The sequence below is a fragment of the Muntiacus reevesi genome, chromosome 21, assembly GCF_963930625.1.
Source record: "Muntiacus reevesi chromosome 21, mMunRee1.1, whole genome shotgun sequence".
Classification (NCBI taxonomy): domain Eukaryota; kingdom Metazoa; phylum Chordata; class Mammalia; order Artiodactyla; family Cervidae; genus Muntiacus; species Muntiacus reevesi.
This window is the reverse complement of record NC_089269.1, coordinates 42,556,102-42,578,177: the sequence shown is the minus strand read 5'-3', so window position 1 is coordinate 42,578,177 and position 22,076 is coordinate 42,556,102. Positions and strand designations below refer to the sequence as shown.

Here is a 22,076-nt window from a genome sequence, read left to right as displayed (position 1 = left end):
ACTTTTCATGTCCTACCAGCCCCAACACCTCTAGCTCACAAGAATTACTTTCCCGTGGAATTTCTAACGCATTCAGTACACAGTACATCCACTATGCAGTAAGTAGTGTAGATTCTCTCGCCTGGAATAGGGATTCCTTAAATGTGTAAGTGTTGATGCATCCTACTTTAGATTAAGGTTATGACCTATCTAACTCACCCTTAAGGCCTGAGTCATGAATTTGGGGTGTCTCAGTTTGGTCTTTATCTTCCTAAACTAGGGATCTATGACCAGGGGTCCAGAGGAAGCTAGTGAACAATCTGTAAGGAATGCCTTTAGCTGCAAGTAACAGAAACCCAGTCATTGGTGTTGGGAGCACTGGGCTGGTGTGGTGATAGATAGATCCCTTCTTTTTGTATCTTTCCCCCTCACCATCTTAATTAGCTTATGCATCCTAATATTCATCACCTAATAGTTGACAGATGACTGTTGCCCCGCCAGTTAAAGTAGAAGAGCAGGGGATAAAGGAACAAAAGAGCTCTGACCATCAGTAGGAATCTTATCATATGGAAAGGAAAAACTTTCCTGAAAGCCCCACCTAGAAGTTCAAGTAGGTGTCCTCTGGCATCTGATTATTCAGCAATATCTTGGTCGCCTGTCCTTCCCTGTCCACAAGACCATGGAGAATTTGGTTTCTTACTTTCTCTGGTCAAAACATGGATGGGGGAAGGAGTTATGAATGGCTTTACTGTAGCTTACAAACAGTCCCTGCTGCAGGGCATTTTTCAGGAGAGGTTAGTCAGATTCTTAGACATCCTTTCATTGAAAAGTTAATAATACCCACTACCTAAGGAATGGGGCTTCCCTCATAGCTCAGTCGGTAAAAAAATCTGCCTGGCTGCAGTCCATGGGGTCACTAAGAGTTGGATATGACTGAGCGACTTCACTTTCACTTTTCACTTTCATGCACTGGAGAAGGAAATGGCAACCCACTCCAGTATTCTCGCCTGGAGAATCCCAAGGACGGGGGAGCCTGGTGGGCTGCCGTCTTATGGGGTTGAACAGAGTCGGACACGACTGAAGTGACTTAGCAGCAGCAGCAGCAATGCAGAAGACCCGGGTTTGATCCCTGAGTTGGGAAGATACAATGGAGAAGGAAATGGCAACCCACTCCAGTATTCTTGCCTGGAAAATCCCGTTGACAGAGGAGCCTGGTGGGCTACAGTTCATGGGATCTCAGAGTCGGACACGACTTAGCGACTATACTACCACCAGCACCTAAGGAATGCCATCGAAACAACTGTACCGAAACTCAGTAGACTGCTTAAGAGAGATCTGTGGGAGTCAGTTTTAGACATCACCTATAGGCAACACAGAGTCTAACAGTGTATTAAAAGTAAGTAGTTTTCTTTAGTAATCATGAGCATATGATGGATTGAATCCCAGGAGCATCAAATTCACTTATAAAATATCTAAACTGACAAATTAGTTTAGAGAATTAGTAACTTAGCTAATTCAATGAGGCCAAATTTGTATGTATCATAATCTTCTGTTTTTTAATGTGTTCAGCTCCTTATAGTTTTTGCTCAAGGGGGTTTGGAGCTTGAAGTGATTTGTAGGCCCTGAAAATATCAGTTTTATTCATTAACAAGCTGTTATCCTAGACCAGTTGTGAGAGTATTTAAGAAGAGTAGCCATGTCCTCTCCTTTTTAATCCTTTTTGCTGAACTGGTGGATCAGATGGTAAAAAATCTACCTGCATTGTGGGAGACCTGGGTTCGATCCCTGGGTTGGGAAGATCCCCTGGCGGAGGGCATGGCAACCCCCTCCAGTATTCTTGCCTGGAGAATCCCGTGGACAGTGGAGCCTGGCGGGCCACAGTCTATGGGGTTGCAAAGACTCAGACATGACTGAAGTAACTAAAAATGCACATGGTGTACACAGACGCGCAGCTAACACAGGTATTGCAGCTCGATGGATTTTCAAAACAGCACACAACCAGATCGCCGACACCCAGATCAAAACACAGCCTTGCCCACTCCCAGAAGCCCCCGCTTCTGCTTCCTCCCGGTCATACACTTCCCCTCACCGAAGTCTAACAGCTCCTCTGAGTGCTAACAGTGGTGAGGAGTAACCGTTTTCATAGTTTATATAAATAGAATCATCTATATGAAGTGTGTCTTGTATCTTATGTTTGGCTTCTAATGGTGCCTTTTGGATGGGGGAGAGAGTGGCTTTTTCTTACTTAGCTGTCCCCCCTCTTGAAACATTTACTCAGAACCGTGAATAATAAGCTTCCTACTTTCTCACATTTTCTGGCAACTTCTAATTTTCCTAATTTAGCAGCCATAATTTCAGGGGCTGCTTTCCTCTGGGACAAAGGTATCCAGCCATCATACCTTCCAGGCTAAACCGGCAGCGCTAAGACCTGGGCTGGAATGAGTGGGAAAGGACTGTCTGTTTACCTTTTGAAAACTTTGCTTTCTCTCTCTATCCCCTTACCCTGGGAGACTCTTTTCTTCCCGTTTCCCGATGAACACAGAAGTGTCTGAATGTCTTCCTGTTGAGACTTGCCCTTCTGGCCCCCGTGGGTCCTACATTCTGGGAACCGCCAGCCGCTCTCTTTTCACTCTTCCCTCTTCACGGCTGTAGTTCAGATCTCTTGATTGTCAATTCACAAAAACCCTGGAAATCGACTTTCTCTCTGCCATTTCCTCTCCTTTGTCCGACAGAGTGCAGGGGGAGAAAACTTATCAGTCTTAATGGAGAAGATGAAAGAATAAATACAGCTTTTTTAGAGAATGCAAATGGTGAGCTGTTTTGCATGACTTAAACAAAAATTAACTGAAACTAGTAAGTGAATCGGCATCTTTTCTTGTCTTAAGGGAGTCTTAGGGAGCCAACTGTGATGAGTGGAATCTATCAAGGTCAGCCTTAGAAATTTGAACACCACCTTTGTGATGCAGGGTATCCTTCACTCAACTAAAGTCTTAATTGCTGACACACAAAATTGTATCCTCAGTGATTGATTTCCTCATAATAATGTCCCTTTGACCCTTCAACCTGTTTATTAAATTCAGATGCTCCTAAGATGATGAGCGTTTTCAGATCATTCCCTCATGCCTTAGAATTGTTTTCATTATTGGAATTTAAAGGCTGGAAAAGCTGTCTACTTTAAATTGACAGAGGCTAAAATGTGTGAGTGAATGAATATTCCACCATGTGCTCAAAGTACTATTTTATTGTGAGTTTACTTGTTGATGAGACATTGCTCTATGATGCTGAGCCTCACATTTCCATAAACTGGACCTTCTTGCATTTATTTATGTATTTATTTTGGTTACTGTGGCTCACCTTGGGGTCTTCCCTGGTGGTCCCGTGGCTAAGACTGTATGCTCCCAATGCAGGGGTCCTGGGTTCACTCCTTGGTCAGGGAATTAGATCCCACATGCCCCATGAAAGTGAAAATGAAAGTGTTAGTCACTCAGTCATGTCCGACTCTTTGTAATCCCCATGAACTGTAACCCACCACGCTCCTCTGTCCATGGAATTCTCCAGGCAAGAATACTGGAGTAGGTTGCCATTTCCTTCTCCAGAATATCTTCCCAACCCAGGGATCGAACCCGGGTCTCATGTATTGCAGGGGGATTCATAACACAGCCAAATAAAAAAATAGATGTAAAGCTGACTCACCTTGGTCACATCATAGAACAGTTGAAGTCTAGCAGTTGAAGAGAAGGTGGAAAAGTTTTTTTTATTTTTTTTCCCCTTTCTGTGTTTCCAGCTATTTATGAAAACTGCAAATAGAAGTTATAATGTTGGCATGTTGGGCCTTTTAGGGGAAGACACCATGTCATTAAAACATAGCTGTGTGCTACTGTTTTAATGGTGTCCAAAGAGATAATTGAATTCATGGACGTCTAAATTTAATTCCAGAAATCAAAGCTATGGTAATAAGAACTGGACGTGAGTTCTCTCAGGCCAAGTAATTTAATTCCTCAGCCAGCTGAACTGTTCTGTGTCTCTGTTCCTTGTTATTATGCCAGGAAATTGCTCCGGCAGATGCAGTGATGGATGGTAGGCATGTATTTCACTCTTTTTCATGGCTGGACACATACCAGAATGCAGATTGCTTTAAACACAGCTGTTTTTATGCGCATGCTTTCTGTTTGGAGTTTTAAATGCAACATTCAAGTCATAACAGAGATGATTGGGGGGGCTTTGGGGATGCCCTGGGGCGTTTTCATCACCCCACCCAGAAGCCCACTGTCGTCTGTACCCTGGATTGCATACCCAGACCCTGGCATTCCACCCGCACTTCACATGTTGTGGTTTAAGAAGACTGATTGGATTTTATTTTTTTCCCTTGTTTTCCATGAATTTTCCATTTAATTTGGAGAACTAAAGAGTATTGGTGTATATGTTCCACGTTACTCTCTCCATTCATCCCACCCTGTCCTTCCCCCTTCTCCATATCCGTAAGTCTGTTCTTTCTGTCTTCATATACACCACCACAAGTCAAATAGATAGCCAGTGGGAATGTGCTATATGACCCAGTGAACTCAAACCAGAGTTCCGTGACAACGTGGAGAAGTGGGATGGGGTGGGAGGAGGGAGGGAGGTTGAGAGGAAGGGGACAGCGTTATACCTGGGCCAATTCATGCTGACCTATGGCAGAAACCAACACAGCATTGTAAAGCAGTTACCCTTCATTTAAAAACCAATAACTTTAAAAAATACAAATAAAGAGTGTTGGTGCCTGTGATCTCGTTGAATAAAGAAGAGAGCTCAAACACAAGAAAGGGGCCCATGGCATGCCTTAGGTCATCTTTATTCACTAGCAGTACATTAAAATTTTGTAGAAAAATGAGGAGGCAGTATATTGGCTAAAATTGAGGTCTCTAAGCAGCTGTTAAGTTTAGGATTCTTTTGAAATGTTGCCTTAAGCGGTATACATTTGTGTAGGAATTCAGGCAATGAAGAAATCGATGATTGCACCCCATTTGTCTCTAAGCAGATGAAGGTTTATACCATCTGACGATCAATGCCAGTGTTTCTCTTCCCCCTCTTACCTATTTCTTCATGGTCTCATGGAAACGTTTAAATAACTGGTTAGGGTTTTCTCTGTATTAACATGTCATTTATTCAATTGATAATAACATATCATGATGCGTTATTATTAATATTACTCCTCCTAAAGAAGTTTCTCCATATTCTTTAGCCTCTTAGAATGTGTTCAACATTCAGATGTGTTCATTTATTGTTCATATATCATGTTTAATCAGAATTAGAAAAGCATTCCACTTGGGGGTGGGAGGATTATACACTTTTGTTTTGTTTTACTTTATTTTTACATGGCATGTGGGATCTTAGTTACACGATCAGGCATCAAACCCTCACCCCCCGCATTGAAAGCATGGAGTCTTTAACCGCTGGGCCGCCATGAAAGTCCCTACACATTTTTGTAAATCTTTAAAAAGTCCTTGAAATTCTGGGTTGATCAGGGAACTTCTTCTAGTGCTATATTCATCTTTTCACAGATCTTTCTCTTTTTCACTCTCACCCCTTGTGGCTGCCCTGTCAGACTTTCAGGATTTGAAAGCCTTCTGCCATCCTCCTATCTCCCTACATTACCAAATCCTACCATTCTCTTTCCCTAACACGTCTGAAATCTGATTTTCTCTACAGTGCCCAGCTCACATCCCAGGGCTTCAGGTGGCGGCTGACAGGCACTCTCCAGATTGCTGTCACTTCCCATAGCAATGAGCTTCTCCTTGTGAGCAGGGATCGGTCTGGGATACAATGTAAATGTCAGCAGGGCAGTTCTCAGTCCTACAGCTGTAGTGATTGTTGTTAAACAGACCTGGAGTAGATGCTCTGGTGAGCTGAAATCCTCCAGCACATCTAGATCTTTTTCCTGTGCTGGTTTTCTGATCTGATCAGGGATGAAATTACTTCTCCTCTGCAGCCCCATGGCACATGAGATGCTTTCACTGTTAAACACTTAGATTCCTCCCTTCATTTATCATCTTTCAGTTGCTCTCAACCACATCTGCACTGGCAGGTACATGACTGCCACAAGAATATCTTCCTTAGACTTTTGGATTTTGTTCCAGACATATTCTTTGGCTATCCAAATTTGCTGATTTATTCCTCACCATTCTGATCGAGTATGTATATATACATGTTTAATGCCATAAATATTATTTCTGATCCCCTTCCCAATTATAGTGTGACTCACTGCCTGTCTGCTCCCATTATTCTCAGTGTTGCATATTTCAGGGGTCCTCAGAATATTGTCCTCCCACTGTCAGCAGCAGCATTACCTGGGAAATTGTTAGAAATGAAAATTCTCATCCCCTACCCCACCACTGACTCAGAAATCTGGGGGTGGTGCCTGGTGATCTTTGTTTTAATAAACCTTCCAGGTGCATCCTTCTGATGCTTGCTGAAATGTGAGAACCACTGAAATACCTGGTATTCTAGAAAGCTTACACAACTAGCAAAAGGGAGCACAGATATAGTTTCAGTAGGCATCCCTGCCATTGAGTATTACACAGGTTTTGTCGTTATTGTTCAGTCACTAAGTCATGTCCCACTCTTTGCAATCCCATGGACTGCAGCACACCAGGCTCTCCTGTCCTTCACTGTCTCCCAGAATTTGCTCAGATTCATGTCCATTGAGTCGGTGATGCTATTTAACCATCTCTTCCTGTCCCACCCCCTTCTCCTCCTGCCCTCATTCTTTCCCAGCATCACGGTCTTTTCCAGTGAGTCAGCTTTTCACATCATGTGACCAAATTATTGGAGCTTCAGCATCCGTCCTTCCAATGAATATTCAGGACTGATTTCCTTTAGGATTGACTGGCCTGATCTCCCTGCAGTCCAAGGGACTCTCAAAAGTCTTCTCCAGCACCACAGTTCAAAAGCATCAATTCTCCGGTGTTCAGCCTTCCGTATGGTCCAACTCTCATATTCCGTACATGACTACTGGAAAAACCAATTTCTTCTTCCCCTTTCATTTCTAATGTAAACATTCAACAGTAATATTGAACCAATTTCCACATCCCCTTATTGAATATCTAGTATGCAGGTGCTTTGTGGTATTTTCACATGTTTTATAAGAAGTGACCCCAACAATACAGTAACCTTTGTTTTGGCATCCCCCACCCCAACCTTTTTGATAGACTTTATTTTTAAGAGCAATTTTAGGTTTAGAAAAAAATTGAACAGGAAATACAGAGCGCCCCCCAATTATTAATATTTTGCATTAGTATTGTACACTTGAACCAATATTGATGCATCATTGATAAAATCCATAGTTTACATTCAAGTTCATGTTTTGTGTTGTACGGTTCTATGGGTTTTCACAAATGCATGCATGTATAGCAGATGATTGTATATATTGTCTCTGATACAGTGTATTACAGAGCAATCTCACTGCCCCTCAAACCCCTCTGTTCTACCTGTTCATTCCTTCTTTCCTCCCTCCAAACTCCTAGCAGCCACTGATCTTTTTATGGTCTCCATTCAATTCAGTTCAGTCTCTCAGTCGTGTCCAACTCTTTGCGACCCCATGGACTGCAGCGCACCAGGCCTCCCTGTCCATCACCAACTCCTGGAGTTTACTCAAACTCATGTCCATTGAGTCGGTGATGCCATCCAACCATCTCATCCTCTGTCGTCCCCTTCTCCTCCTGCCCTCAATCTTTCCCAGCATCAGGGTCTTTTCAAATGAGTCAGCTCTTCGAATCAGATGGTCAAAGTATTGGAGTTTCAGTTTCAGCATCAGTCCTTCCAACGAACACCGAGGACTGATCTCCTTTAGGATGGACTGGTTGGATCTCCTTGCAGTCCAAGGGACTCTCAAGAGTCTTCTCCAACACCACAGTTCAAAAGCATCAATTCTTCAGTGCTCAGCTTTCTTTATAGTCCAACTCTCACGTCCATACATGACTACTGGAAAAACCATAGCTTCCATAACTTTGCCTTTTCCAGGGTGTCATATAGTTGGAATCACGGTAGCCTCTTTTTGCAGCTGTGTAAACCAAGATCTGTGTTCAGAGATTAAAAAGTTGCAGATCTGCTGAGCTGGGAATCGTAGTGTGACCTGCTGGCTTCAGACCTCCTGTGTGTTTTAATTCAGTGCCATGTTCACTCTCAAGGACCCAAGGCTCCTTGTCATTGGTTTTCTTCTTCCTTGCCCGACATGTGTTTAATGACCATTGCTATTATTTCTCCCTCTTGCTCCAGTGAAGACAAAGTCGTAGAAGTGACAGAGGAGGAAGAAGTGGCGGATGTGGAGGAAGAAGAAGCCGACGACGAGGAGGATGATGAGGATGGTGAGGAAGTGGAGGAAGAGGCTGAGGAACCCTACGAGGAGGCCACGGAGAGGACCACCAGCATTGCCACCACCACCACCACCACGGAGTCTGTGGAGGAGGTGGTCCGAGGTAACCCACTGTTCACTTGGATTTTCTTGCTCAGGGAAAAGGAAGGCATCATAGCAGAGTTTGAAATTTCCATCCAGCCTGCCACCACTGTCTCCCTGGTGATGGGAGGTAACACGTTGCCTTGTGCTTATGGATCTCTTTTTGGATGAATAAGCATCCAACGATTCATTTCAAAAAATGTGAAACCTTGATTTTACAGACTGTTCTGTGCCTGCTACTTCTGTATGCTACTTGGCACGTGGTTCTGCAGAACTCCGCCTAACTCGGGGCCATGTCATTTGACAAGGACCAGGTTAGGTGGCCTCCTTGGCATTCTTCTGACAGTGGGTATTGATTACACTCCATTGTCCGTGGCCACTTTCATCACCAAGACTATGAGCTCCTTGATGTCAAAGGGTGAATTTTACCTAGTGTGATGCAGGGTGCTTGCCTTACAGAAACTTTTCAATAAATGTTGGTTGAGTGAGTAGTTGCGATTAGATTTAATTTAATTTTAAAGCAAAAGAAGGCCACTTGAAGAGCATGACATTATTTTTTGCTGTGAAATTTAACTTGGATGACTTGTGTTGTCTATACGATAGTTTACTGGGGGAAAGGACAATGCCTTCTTAGAGAGGCAGATCTTAGACTTTGTTTTTCTGGTTAATCAATGCTTCTATTGGAAATGTTGTATACGGAACGAACTAGAAGACCCCCTTTTTGTCTCCCTGAAATAAAAGCAAGGTTCAGTTTACACTAAACAACCAAAATTATTGAATTGTTGAGTTGCCTTTCTTAAAGGGTATATGTTTGTTTTGCAAATAGTAAAAGATGGGCCTAAGATTAGATTGAATGAGTACAGACATAAGTATTGTTTTAATGCATTGCAGGTACTTTTAAAGTCTGTCCACAAATGCTACAGCAGTATGGTCACTTTTATTAAAGTAAAATGCTTTCTGCTCCATTGTTAAATTGGAGCTTAAAATAAGCTACTCTTTTTGCTTCACATAGATTCCTAACGATCACTGTGGTATGTCATCTTCCCTTCACTGCATTTTTTATAACTTTGCTGAAGTATAATTTACATATAAAATTCACTCATCTTAAGTGCAGAGGTGTATAATTCAGTGGCATTAATAAATGTACCAGATTGTGAAACCATCACAGAATCCAATCTTAGAACATTTTCATCACCCCAGTCCTCACACCCCTTCACTATGAATCCTTGTTCTTACCGATAGCCCTCAGCAACCATTAATCTTCTTTATGTCTCTACAGATTTGCCTTTTGTAGACTTTTAATATAAATGGGGTCATACATGGTCTTTTGTGTCTGGCTTCTTTCACTTAACATAGTAGTTTTGAAGTTTTGCATTTCTTTAACTTGTAGCTTTTAAAAGTGAGATTATTCTGAGTTGAACACTCAGAGTTAGCTTAAAATCTATTGCAATATCACATATTCTCTTAAAATATACATAGAATACCAAATAGATCGTTTAACTTTGTAATTTCCTATGAAATGACAACAACTTCTTCAGTTGAGCATGTACTTAGATACACATTTAAGTAAATATGCATTTTGTTTGAGGCACTGTTTTTCAGGAGGTTTTCCATGTACCTCTTAGGACCATCTGTGCAGATCTAGCTACATGAACTTGTTAGCTCCTATTTTCCTAGCAGGGAGAGATGGATTTTTCAGGACTTCTTTTTCTTTTGCTCCTGATAATTGTTTGATAACACATTCTTTTCAGGTTTACACTGATCAAGCTGTGAGTATACATTTAAGATAAATAGGACTGTTCATAGATACTAATCACTGGTTCAGTTACAAGGGAATTTTAATTAGTTTTATTGAAGCATACCTATTAGACTTTTAAATTAACTGGAGGCCCTGCAGCCTTCTACTAGTTAAAGTGGCTACAGAAATATCATAGGATATATTTCAGTGTCTTTATTTCTATAATCTATGTTTCAGTGTTGTAAATTGCTTTAGTTTTGAAGGTATACTATATTTTACTTTAGAAGATATACCGTGGAAAAAAAGGAAAAAATAAACTAAAAGAATCCAGTAAAAAATAAAGAGAGACAATTCACAGGACAAAAGATATGGCTCTTAAACAATGTAATACAATTTAGCAATGCATTTCAGAAGTAAAAAGTGTGAATCCCGATCTAGCAATTCAAAAATGACAAATATACATGGCTATTTATTGAGCACTATTTGAAACAACAAAGATTGTAAACAACCTAAAAGTTTTTAATACGATTTTGGCTAAAGAAATTATTATATGCCATACTTTGGAATATTTTGCAATTATTAAACAGAATAAAGCAATTTATATGTGACACAAAAAAAGATGTGTGACTACAAATTACAGCAGCTAGTATTCTGCTGTGGGACTCAAGTTCTTGTGCTCTCCACCAGGATAGCTGCTTGCGTAATAATTATTGCCCACCTATTCAGCATTTATTTTTGGAGTACCTCTTTTGAATAAGCTATTTTACTGGGCTCAGGGGATCAGTTATATGATGAGAACAGACAGGATAGCTGACCGTCATGGATGTGAAAGTCTAGTAGGAAACATAAGTCAAAAAAATACAGTCTGTGTTGTAAAAAGTTTGAGCCCAGAGCCTACTTCACAGTACTGGAGATTGATCAGGGATGGGTCTATGAAAAAGATGGCATTTGAAGGCAGACTAGAAGAGCTGGTGGTGGAACTACCAATAGATTGTCCTGCAGCCTACTTTAGGGTCATTAAGAACAGCCAAACCAATATGGTGCCTTGAGAGGGTACATGGCATGCTTGGGAGATAGGGTCAGTCCAATTAAAGTAGAGCAGGTAAATCTTCCATAAGCGGGTTACAGGAAGGTGAGTTGGGACTGAAATGTGGAGACCTTTAATGCCAGGCTGGCAAATGTTGCTATTAACTGAGGGTAATTAGCTCAGGACCTATTATGTGGTGAGGATTTTTCTAGTAGAAACACTGAAGAGATTTTGGTTTTTATACTACTGCTATTGAGGGGATGGGTGAACAGTAAGTGACACAATTTATGCAGTATATGAGAGAATGCCACAGAAACTTGGGCCAAATTCCAGACCCAGACAGAATTTTCTTGAGATAATATGGTCTTGTTACATTCTGAATAATTCCAGTTCTTTGTGCTTCAGTTTTTCTCTAAATGTAGCATTATTAGATATTAAATAGAAATAAAGGGCATATACATTTCTTGTATTTTTTATAGAAAGACAACTACAATTAAAAGAGAATTTGAGAAAAAAAAAATCTCCCGGCTAAAGATTAAAAAAAATAAAAGAAACTAACCTTAAAAGATAAGTTAATAATGCTGATGTCAAGAACAGCGTTAATAGTGGCCTTCATGAAGCAAATACCTGATATTAGAAGTACCGATTATTAGTGCTAGAACTAGAAGAGCCTTTAATGGAATCTATCCTTCCATTCAAGACTCCTGAAATAGAAGCTGTGATTGAGGCAAGACTTTCTGGGAAAGGAGGCCTAAGAGGAGAAACATGTTAGTGGTATATATTGGATCTGTGTCAGCGTCTTCTGTGCTCCCATCTAATTCTGATAAAGAAGTAGAAGATTTTGATGGCCACATTAAAGCGACCAGTTTCCTGCGGTTCCCTCCACCCCATTGGTATAGGAAGTGGGTTACAGCTCTTTCCTGATGAGCAGTGTCAATGCTGTAGCTGACTGCTAACTTTGTAAAACTCTAATAACATATAGCTGGCCCCTCCACTGACAATAAAGGTTGGAAATGACCTGCAAAGAAGAGAGACTGAAAAGAGGCTTACCATCTCGTTTCCAGTGTTAATGTTTCAGTGCCCGAGAGAAAATGTGATTTACAGCCACACTTAATAATGAACATTCTTCGTTACCATCACATTGCTACTAGTATGCGTCTTTAATGTGCTTCATAAAAAACCTCAATAGTTTTGTAACCCATTACAATTTGAAAGAAATAGGCAGAGGGAAGAAAAATATAGGACATTTCAACATAGTGATAAAATTTTCAGCCATATTGTATTAGAATCATTAATGTCAAAGCAGAAGATGCCGGTTCTGATTCTGATTCTGTTAACTGATTCCAAAGGAGAAAGGGATCGTTGAGAAGTGAGCACACCTATCTGACTTTAGGATCTATGGTTTTGATCTAGTGGAATGAGCCCATACCAATTTGCATACAGCAGTAGTCCACCAGGAAATCCCTAGTAGATGTGGACACTTGCTCCTAATTTTCTGTGTTTTGAGAAGCGCTTGCATTTCATGAACCTAAGACATCAGCATACACTGTTGACTCAACCACGAATCCTAAACTCTGTGCTGTGCGCTCAGTCATGTCCAAGTCTTTTTGACCCCATGGACTGTAGCCCTCCAGGCTTCTCTGTCTGTGAAATTTTCCAGGCAAGAAGACTGGAGCGGGTTGCTATTTTGTATTCCAGGGCATCTCTCTGACCCAGGGATTGAATCCATGTCTGCTGCATTGGCAGGCTGATTCTTTACCACTGGGAAGCCCAAACTCTGATTAGATGTGGGTATTGTAGTAAATGGCATAGTCTATGATTTAGCTAGCCAGTTTTGTTCATCCAGAGTAACTGGTTTTTTCTATATGTTCACTGATTCAGCAAGTACACATTTATCATGCCTCTGCTAATGGCTCGGCACTTCTCTGCTATAGCAGGTGTGATGGGGAGCTGGCTGTTACTGTGTCGTGGCCAATCAGGCTGGGATTTCTTGTTTTCAGGATCACCACTCCCCTTGCCTTTAGGGCAGGGATTCTGTCTCTTAATCCTTGTAATGTGCTGAGTGGTGGTAGAATTTTTATTTCCCATGTAAAGCCAAGACAAATAAAGCTGAGAGAAATTTTTTAAACCTTGTCCATAATCACAAAGCTGGTAAGTGGGGAAGCCAGGATTTGGGCTTAGATGGACCAGTGTTTTTTACCACCCTAATGTTATTTTTTTTTCTTTTTCCTTTTGTTTATAAATACACACTGGTTCAATTTAACCTGTGTCCTCTTGTAAATGTCTGTTCCTTTGTTCTAGGCATGTGCTCATCTTGGTATCGTTTCACTTTGAGCATTTCCTAACTTTTAGAAGGCTTATTTATATAATAATAGTATCATTTTATTTTATTTTTATATTAAACTATGGCCACAGGCTAAATATAGACTGTCACCAATTTTCTAATCAAAGGTTTTATTAGGATACAGCCAATCCCATTTGTTTATATATTGTCTGGGGCAACCTTGATGTTTCAGAGGCAGAGTTGAGGAGTCGAAAAAGATACCATGTGGGCTGCAAAGCTGAAAATATTTACTATCCAGGCCTTTATAGGAAACTTCTGATACTGCTCATTAGAAACACAGTAGGAAGTTTTTATATCTCAGATATTACCATTCCAGGTTAATTTCATTAAGGTGGTTTTATTATGGGTAGAGGTAGACTAGTAAAGTGTTTAAAGAGAAAATTTTTTAATAATTTTATGGTCTTGGGCCAGTTACCAAGATGCCCTCGGTAAGTCTGTTTTCCCATGTGTGTTTTATAGATGCTGTAATGATGTTGCATGTTTTTTACATGATTACTCTAGATGATCCATGCTAAGCATTTACCATATAATGCCTGGCACATTCTATGTTTTCCATATGTTTTAAAAGGAAAGGCTGCTCAGAGTCAAAGCCTGGCTTTACAACCTACAGACTGTAAATTTGTATCAGTGAAATAACCTCTATACCTCATTGCTTCCCTCTTGAAAAATGCGATTCAATAATACCCACCCAGTTTTAACCATTTTGTGAGGATTAAATGAAGTAATTCACAGGAGACACTGGGCACTCTTCCTGGCAGACAGTAAGTGCTCAACTAACCTAACCTACTGTAGCTGGAGGACAGAGGGGCCTGGCGGGCTGCAGTCTGCGGGTCACAAAGGGTCAGACATGACTTAGTAACTGAACAATAACAACTATAGCTGCCTTGGTCTGTGTGTCATTTTGATTCCCCAGAGAACGAACACTTACTCCTAATTAGGAATGCCAAAGGTAACCCAACAGACTGTCTTTTTGCATTATAAAATGCATCAATGAGATGCATCCATTTCTATTATATAATAAAGCTGTTGTTTATGGGCATATATTAAGGAGAAAACAGCTTAAACTTGGTTTCTTAATTAAATTACCTTTTGTGACTATATTGTATATTTAGATATCTACAGTTCAATTTTGTGTCTGGCTGAAAATTGAATCAAGATAGTTTTAAATGCCATTGCATTTCAAGATGGAGTTTCATTTCTTGAGGGTATTTTAAACCTCTTGGAAGTTCAACTATTAAATGGACAGAAATACTGATTGAGAAGACAATTTAACCATACCATACGAAGATGAAGTTTAAAAGTTTGATCTAAATGTTGCTTGCCTTGGGCTAGGTGACTTGACCTCCACAGAATTAAATTACTGTTCTTCTCCCTCTGGTTCCTGTTAATCTCTGAGAAGCATCGTGTGATTTGCTGCTGTACATTCCACCAACACAGACCAGGCACTCCTAGGAACTGGGCGTTGCACCAGTTCTTGAGAACACAGGGATATGAAGAAGGTGGCTCACTCAGGTTGCTTCCAGCCAGAGCTGTATACACTCACTCTTCAGGAGAAACCAGCCTCTCTGACCTGGCTGGGGAGAAACTTTGGCAGCCCAGGGGAGGAAAAGTGCCCAGCCAAGAGACAGGAGTTTCACCTGCAGCATTGCCAAGAAATTGTCATCTGAGTGATTTTTTTTAAAGGAGAATAGGGATTTGCCAGTTAATGGAGCACCAAATAGAACGAATCCGAGAAGTACCATAAATAAAGCAGAACGGCTTCTATCATCTCAAGGGTAGAGCAGACAGAGGTTGACTTAATTGTCACATCCCTGTGTTACCTGTAATCCATGTGCCACTTGCAAGGCAGCCCATCACTCACTGGTAGGATTCTTTTTCATTGCTTGTATTTAACTTTTCATGAAGTTTGGAGAAGACTATGAGCTTGACTTGCTGCAGACATGGAAATATACTCACATACTTTTGTTGGGGTTCTCATAGCAGCAAACTAGCCCAAAATGAAAATAAAACTCCCTTATGGGTTTGAAAACAGGGCAAAGGAATAATGGCTGCTTCCTTTTGAGGAAGACTTTGCCTTCTCTGTTAGGACCACAGACAGGTAAGCTCCACTCCTGTTCCTGGACCAGAATGTAGCATCCTTTTCATGACTTTGAGAGAACTAGTATCCATGCAGGGCAGAGATGTGACAGATGGCAGCCTATTATTTTGTGCCCCATGGCACTGTAGCCATTGATTTTGAGGTTGTTTGATATATGCTTTGGTAAAGGCAGAGTGAAGCATGGCATTAACAAGCTTCTTTCCTTGCTCATTCAAATAATTTACTTAAAATGTGAGAACAGAGCCATATAAAAGACTGCGTGTGATGTGTTTACATATATAATTTTTTAGTAACAAATTTTTTGAAATATAGGTTTCATACTGTGGAATATAGAAGTCAGTGGTTTAATCTATCCACTAAGATCTTCATTGCCACATAGAAAGTTCTGTTTTTGAACTCAATTTGCTTGAACTTTTACATGGCTAATAGTGCTTATTTTTACCTTCTACACTTTTATTTGTGTCAAGATTCTTTAATATAATGTTGGAAAAGGAAATAATCAGCTGAAGGTATTTTAACACAATTATGTCTAAATTTCTTATAAAAATAAAATGTTCAGCCCTGTTCAATTAAAGGCCAGGAACTAGGTTTTTAAAAAATGCTAGTCTGTCTTATGTCTTTCCCTAAATCAGTTGCTGTCCAAAAAATATACAAATGTTGGCAATTGTATATATTTTCACAACACAGAGTCTGCAATTTAAAAAAATCAAATATAGTAAAATCCAACAAATCAGAGAACAGAGCATTTAAACATGCATGTCATTTTCAGCTGATTTTTAGCTAATCTATGTGTTCCATTAAGTAGAGGCTCTGATTCCTTGGGCAGGTAACAATTGTGTATTTTAATGGAAATCTTTAGTTCCCTTGTAGAAAAAGACTTTCTGGAGTTTTTAAGCAGGATGTATTTCAGTCTAAACACCTGTTTCTTTGTCCCCCTAAAAATGTATCACCTCTTCTGACATTTGACCTTTTGTGATTCTATTAGCAGAAGAGTAAGATGTCAAGAGGAGGCAAAGCTGAACAAATATTATATAAAAATGATGGTCAGTGGAACGTTTATAGCTGAATAATGCCATTTGTAGCAACATCAAAGGACCTAGACATTATCAAATTAAGTGAAGTAAACCAGACAAGGTGTCAAACTAAGAAGTAAACCAGACAAGGATAAATGTCATATGGTATCACTGATATGTGGACTCTAAATAAAAAAGATACAAATGAACTTATATACAGAAGAGAAAGACTTTGCCTCACAGGGAGGAAGGATAAATTAGGAGTTTGGGATTAACACATACACACTGCTATATATAAAATAGGTAATCAATAAGGACTTACTGCATAGCACAGGGAACTCTACTCAGTATTCCGTATTAAGTATAGGGGAGAATAATCTGAAAAAATTATATATGTATGTATAACCAAATCACTTTGCTGTACACCTGAAACTAACACAGCATTGTAAACCAACTACATTTCAATTTAAAGAAAATTAAAACAAGTGTTCAGGAAAACGCCTTGGACTTCAAGATAGCAGCGCAAACTTTAAAAATTGGGAGACTCTTGAAACAGTAAAAGGAGGTGAAAATAGTGCCCTTTGTTAAAGTACTGTACTGACTTAATAATAGTAAGACAGTGCTGGTGTTAACTATGAGGATGGGTTTATCTCTTCCCCTTAAATTTATTTATGCTTTTGTTGGGTATAATTTCTGAGAACAGAATATAGATAGGAATTTCACACTACTTGCACGTGCAATTAAGTTCCTGATATGTCGTGTTATCTAATTCTCATGAGGACATCTCTTCTGGAATTTACCGGCATCTGAGGTGTTGCTGACCGCCGCACAGGAGCTTTGGCCAAATGATGGGGCAAAATCACTAAAACGCAGCATGAGTCCTGGTGTTTGCATGGGCTATGGCAGGGTTTCTCGATCTCAGCGTTATTAATGTTTAAAGCCAGACAGTTCTCTGTTGTGGAGACTGTCTTGTTCGTTGTAGGATGTTTAGCAAGATCCCTGGCTTCTACTGTAGTGCCCCCGAGGTGTGATGACCAAAAATGCATCTCTAGCCCTGGATACATGTCCCTTGGGAGGCGATAAGACGCACAGTCTTTCTGGTTGCAAACCACTTAGCTTTGATATTGAGATCGACAGTGATCCCTGGCTTTAAATATATGAGCAGAGAAATATCCCTGCGATACTGTGTCTCATGTTAATGTAAGTCATGACACCTGACTCTGCTTTGCACATTGTAGGTAGCAGTGAACATTTGTTTCAATTGGAGAAGAAAAACTAAAATAAACAAAATATATGCTAAAAAAAAGTTAAGTACTCATTTAGTAAAATAAAAACTGATATTTGATGTGTTATGTATAGTGTCATAGTTTGTATTTAGAGACAAATCAACATACAATTATTATTTTTTAAATATTATGCATACATATGTGCCATGTAGGCAGTGAGAGATAAAGAAAAACTGCCTTCCTGGTTTGTTTTTTATTCTTCCTAAAGAAACTCACTCATGTCTAGTACCATAGAGCAAGCAGGGATACTGCTGTTTTCAGCTGGAAGCCACCCACCCGCTCTTTGCTGCTGGGTACCATGACAGGGACAAGTTAACATGGCAAGATGGACACCCTTGGTGTCCCCCAGAAAAGGACCGTCCTTCCAACCCTTGGCTCTCGTATCCAGAAACATCCTTTTCTTACAGTAAGAGAAATGTTATATAATTCTTTCTTACAGAGAAGTAATGCAGTGGAAGCAGATTCCAGGCTCAGTGATCTTCAGTCTTATGTCAGCTTTCTTCATTATATTTCCCCAATATAAATAAAAACTTTTGATATTCTAATGTTCTGACAAATTACAAGAACAAAATCACTTAAGTTTGGGCTTCTGAGAAGTTGTGAGTTTTCATAGACATATGAATAAGAAAAATACTGTATTGGTGTTGTATTGAAGCTGCTATAATTTTGCATGAGACAGAACTTCAGAGGAAAAGAAATATGTAATGATAATTTCTTAAGATTAAGATTTTGGCATATGTATACATTTGACTATTTTAACTATCAAAGTATGTTTACCCCTCATTTCCCAAATATATCTGCACTTCTTTTAATAAGTGAAAACCTATGCAACTTTTTACTGATCCTTTCCCTCTGATCCTTTTGAAAGGTGGTTGAATCTTACATATGTATGTATATAAAACATACTTATATATAATGTACTTTAATAGTTATATGTCTATTTTTAATGTCAAATATATATATACTTTTTATACTTTTAAAAGTAATATATATAACATTTAAAAGTAATATGTGTAACTATTGAAGTATGTTATATATGTGTATATATATACTTTTGACATTTCATATATATATATATAAACTTTTGACTTTTTTTTAGTTCTGCCAGTTTATTGCTACCAACCCATCTCCCTCCATCCTCGTGCACACATGCTCAGTCATGTAACCCCATGCACTGCAGCCGACCAGGCTCGTCTGTCCATGGACTTTTCCAGGCAAGAATACTAGAGTGGGTTGCCATTTCCATCTCTTACTTTTGACATTTTAACTGCACATAAAAGACACATTTGGCCATGGTGCTTCTCCAACGTTAATGTGACCTGAAGTGCTTCCTAAGCTTAGTTTCAGAGACAGTAGGTCTGGGATGGATCCTGAATCCCAAGTGATGCTGATCCTACAGGTTCACTGGCTGCCTCCACTTTGAGGAGCAGTCTCCAGTAGCATTATAGTCCCCCATACTGTGCAGATTTAGATTGAGACAAAGTATAAGAAACTGAAAAGGAAAACCATCCTTATCTATAATGGTGAAACCATCCTTATCTGTAATGGTGAAACCATCCTTATCTGTAATGGTGAAACCATCCTTATCTATAATGGTGAAACCATCCTTATCTATGGTATCATTGTTCTTACTACATTATCAAATGTCACCAAGTATGAAAGAATCCTGTTATGTCTACTTACTGACTAATGTTGTAAAACTTCAACTCTCATGAGCAAGCAAATTAGAAAATCCTTACAATTTCTGGACCTACATAATTGTTCCTAGTTTCATCTGTGCCCATTCTCTCTCATGGATGGGATATAACCGACTCCTGCTAAAAGCTGATTATTAAAATATTGAGGAATTTTGTGAGCCACAGCCATTGGTGGCTTGTAATACCATTGGTGGGAGTATTTACACCACAGAAATTGACAAACACTATAAAAGAGAGTGTTTAATTTTTCTGTTTTCTGGACACACAATCAGATTTCCCAGCGTACCTGCCTCTCAGTCAAAGAAAAAAAGTAATTTCCTCTTATTTCCAGCAAAGGACATGGGCTCTTGTCTTATCAGAGTTTAGAGCTTCTTATAATACTGTGCTGTGCTTCAGAGGAATCATGCAGCTTGATGACAAATAAGTTTATTCCTATAATAAATGGGAAACAAAGGAATTAGGACAAATAGCAGTGCCCTTTTGTGAATGCTCACCAGCAAGAGTATTGTTAGTCTAACACTTTGCAAGTATTTTTCAAATGGCATTTTTATAACTAATCTTTCATCACGGAGGTATGTGAGAATCGGATTGGATATAATTGGAATGACACATGTACTGGGTAGCCTTAGAGAATAAACACAATTCAGTAGAAGGCAAGCCAGTTGCAGATATTTTCTAGACACTTCATGACAAATTGGCTCCCGTCATAGCGTACTGAGTCAGTGATTTTACCATGCACAGCTGTTCCCATCACTTGTTTATATATTTCAACCCTTATTTGGGGCTTAAGTGAGATTTGTCATAAGGATTTAGTTCAAATTTGCTTGCCTAATTTTACATGCCTCTATTAGTAAAATATGATTAGTAGGTAATAAATATCTGATGACTATTGCTTGATTAGAGGAATATTCTATTGGACATGGTTTTTTACATCTACTAGCAAACACACTATAAATTCTCTTTCCCATCAAAAGTACACGTTGTTGCAAAAAATACACTCTTAAAAAATAATTTGTTTTCTAATATGTTTTTATTGACTTGTAAAATTTTCAACTATAAAAGTCGAACACAAATTTGCCTACTTATTCTTCAACAGACTGTAAGATGGATTCTAATAACTTAGCCTCATGATGTTTCACCCTATTGTAATATTAAAATTGTAGGAATAATTTAATCAGGCTGAAAAGTAAAGTTGTTATAAAACAGCAATGAGGTCAACCACTTTCATTATTAATGGATTGAATGATTAGGCAACATTTACTTGAAATATTAAAGATAAGCATATTTTGTAGATTTCTAAACTCCTGTTATTGTTTCATTTTATTTTACTGTTAACATTAAGCAGGTGATTAGTTACAAAACCAAACTATTTTGTCTTCATATATTTGCCCTTCCTGCTCCAGTTTAAAACTGCAAGATATGTCATTTTTAACGTAAATGAACCTTAATTGTGTCCATATTCTTGCATCATATGGAGGAATTATGCTACTTTGGGCTTTTCCTTTTTTTATACAATGTCAGAATATTTAATTCCTAGATTTCTATAAGTAACTGTAGTTTGATTGATTATTCAAGTGTTTACTTTCTCAAAATTTGTAAATATAAATTTTATGCATTCTTTGTAATGCACAGTTTTATAGCACATACATTTCTAGAGTCTGAGAATAATTGAAATTCAGTTATTAAAATAAAATCATAATAAAAAAGCTTTGCATTATGACATTATCCTTTATTTCATACTTTATTTACAGCAAATTACTTGCTAATCTGATAACTCTGCTTTTTAAGAAGGCGTTATGATAATTGTACTCTTGAAAATTTTCTTTCCATTCTAGCTACCACTTTCACAGCTGTCTTCATGTTAAATTTTTTTTAAGTGTAAAATTAGCTTTCTAAGTTTGGTCGTCCACAAAAAATTTTGCTCCAATTTGACATCTATTCAGAGTTAATTATTTGTGGCTAAGCATTATATTTTGAACAGTGAATTGCATAATCATTTTATATAATGTAGCAAGCTCTAGCTTTGCCTCTATGTTGTATTTGTATAGTATTGATGTTTAGATAATGGGATTTGGTGTTGAAACCAGCACAAATCTCAGCAAGGATCTACCTTACAAAAAAATATAAAATGACATAAAATATCAAATATAAAATGTATAGTGCTTGCTTTTTAAGTACATAAACTCATACAGCTGTGTGTACACTAGCATTTCAGTTTATTAAATGATATTTGTCTTGAGGGGTGAATAGAGCTTTTTTAAAAAGAGATGAGCCTTCCCTGCCAGCAGAATTCAGACTAGGTGAATACTAGGAAACCTATTTATGGCCTTAAAAGTTTAAGAATTAAATATGAATAAACAGTGATTCTAGTTCCTTAAATATTTGTCTTTCCTGTGTTTCTACCTAACTTGAAACATTCTCTTTGAAAATTATCCCTGCTTCAATTCTGGGCAAATTTTCTCC

At 38.9% G+C, this 22,076-nt stretch overlaps 1 protein-coding gene across 6 annotated transcripts in view; it reads left to right on the top strand.

Annotated features, from left to right (window-relative positions):
- The window catches only part of APP (amyloid beta precursor protein), a 285,965-nt gene that overhangs the window by 149,504 nt on the left and 114,385 nt on the right, over positions 1-22,076 (top strand). For all 6 annotated transcript variants that reach the window (XM_065913687.1, XM_065913685.1, XM_065913682.1 and 3 more), the window contains exon 6: positions 8,233-8,432. In XM_065913687.1, the coding sequence (XP_065769759.1) occupies positions 8,233-8,432 (200 nt within the window). The remainder of the gene's footprint in view (positions 1-8,232; positions 8,433-22,076) is intronic.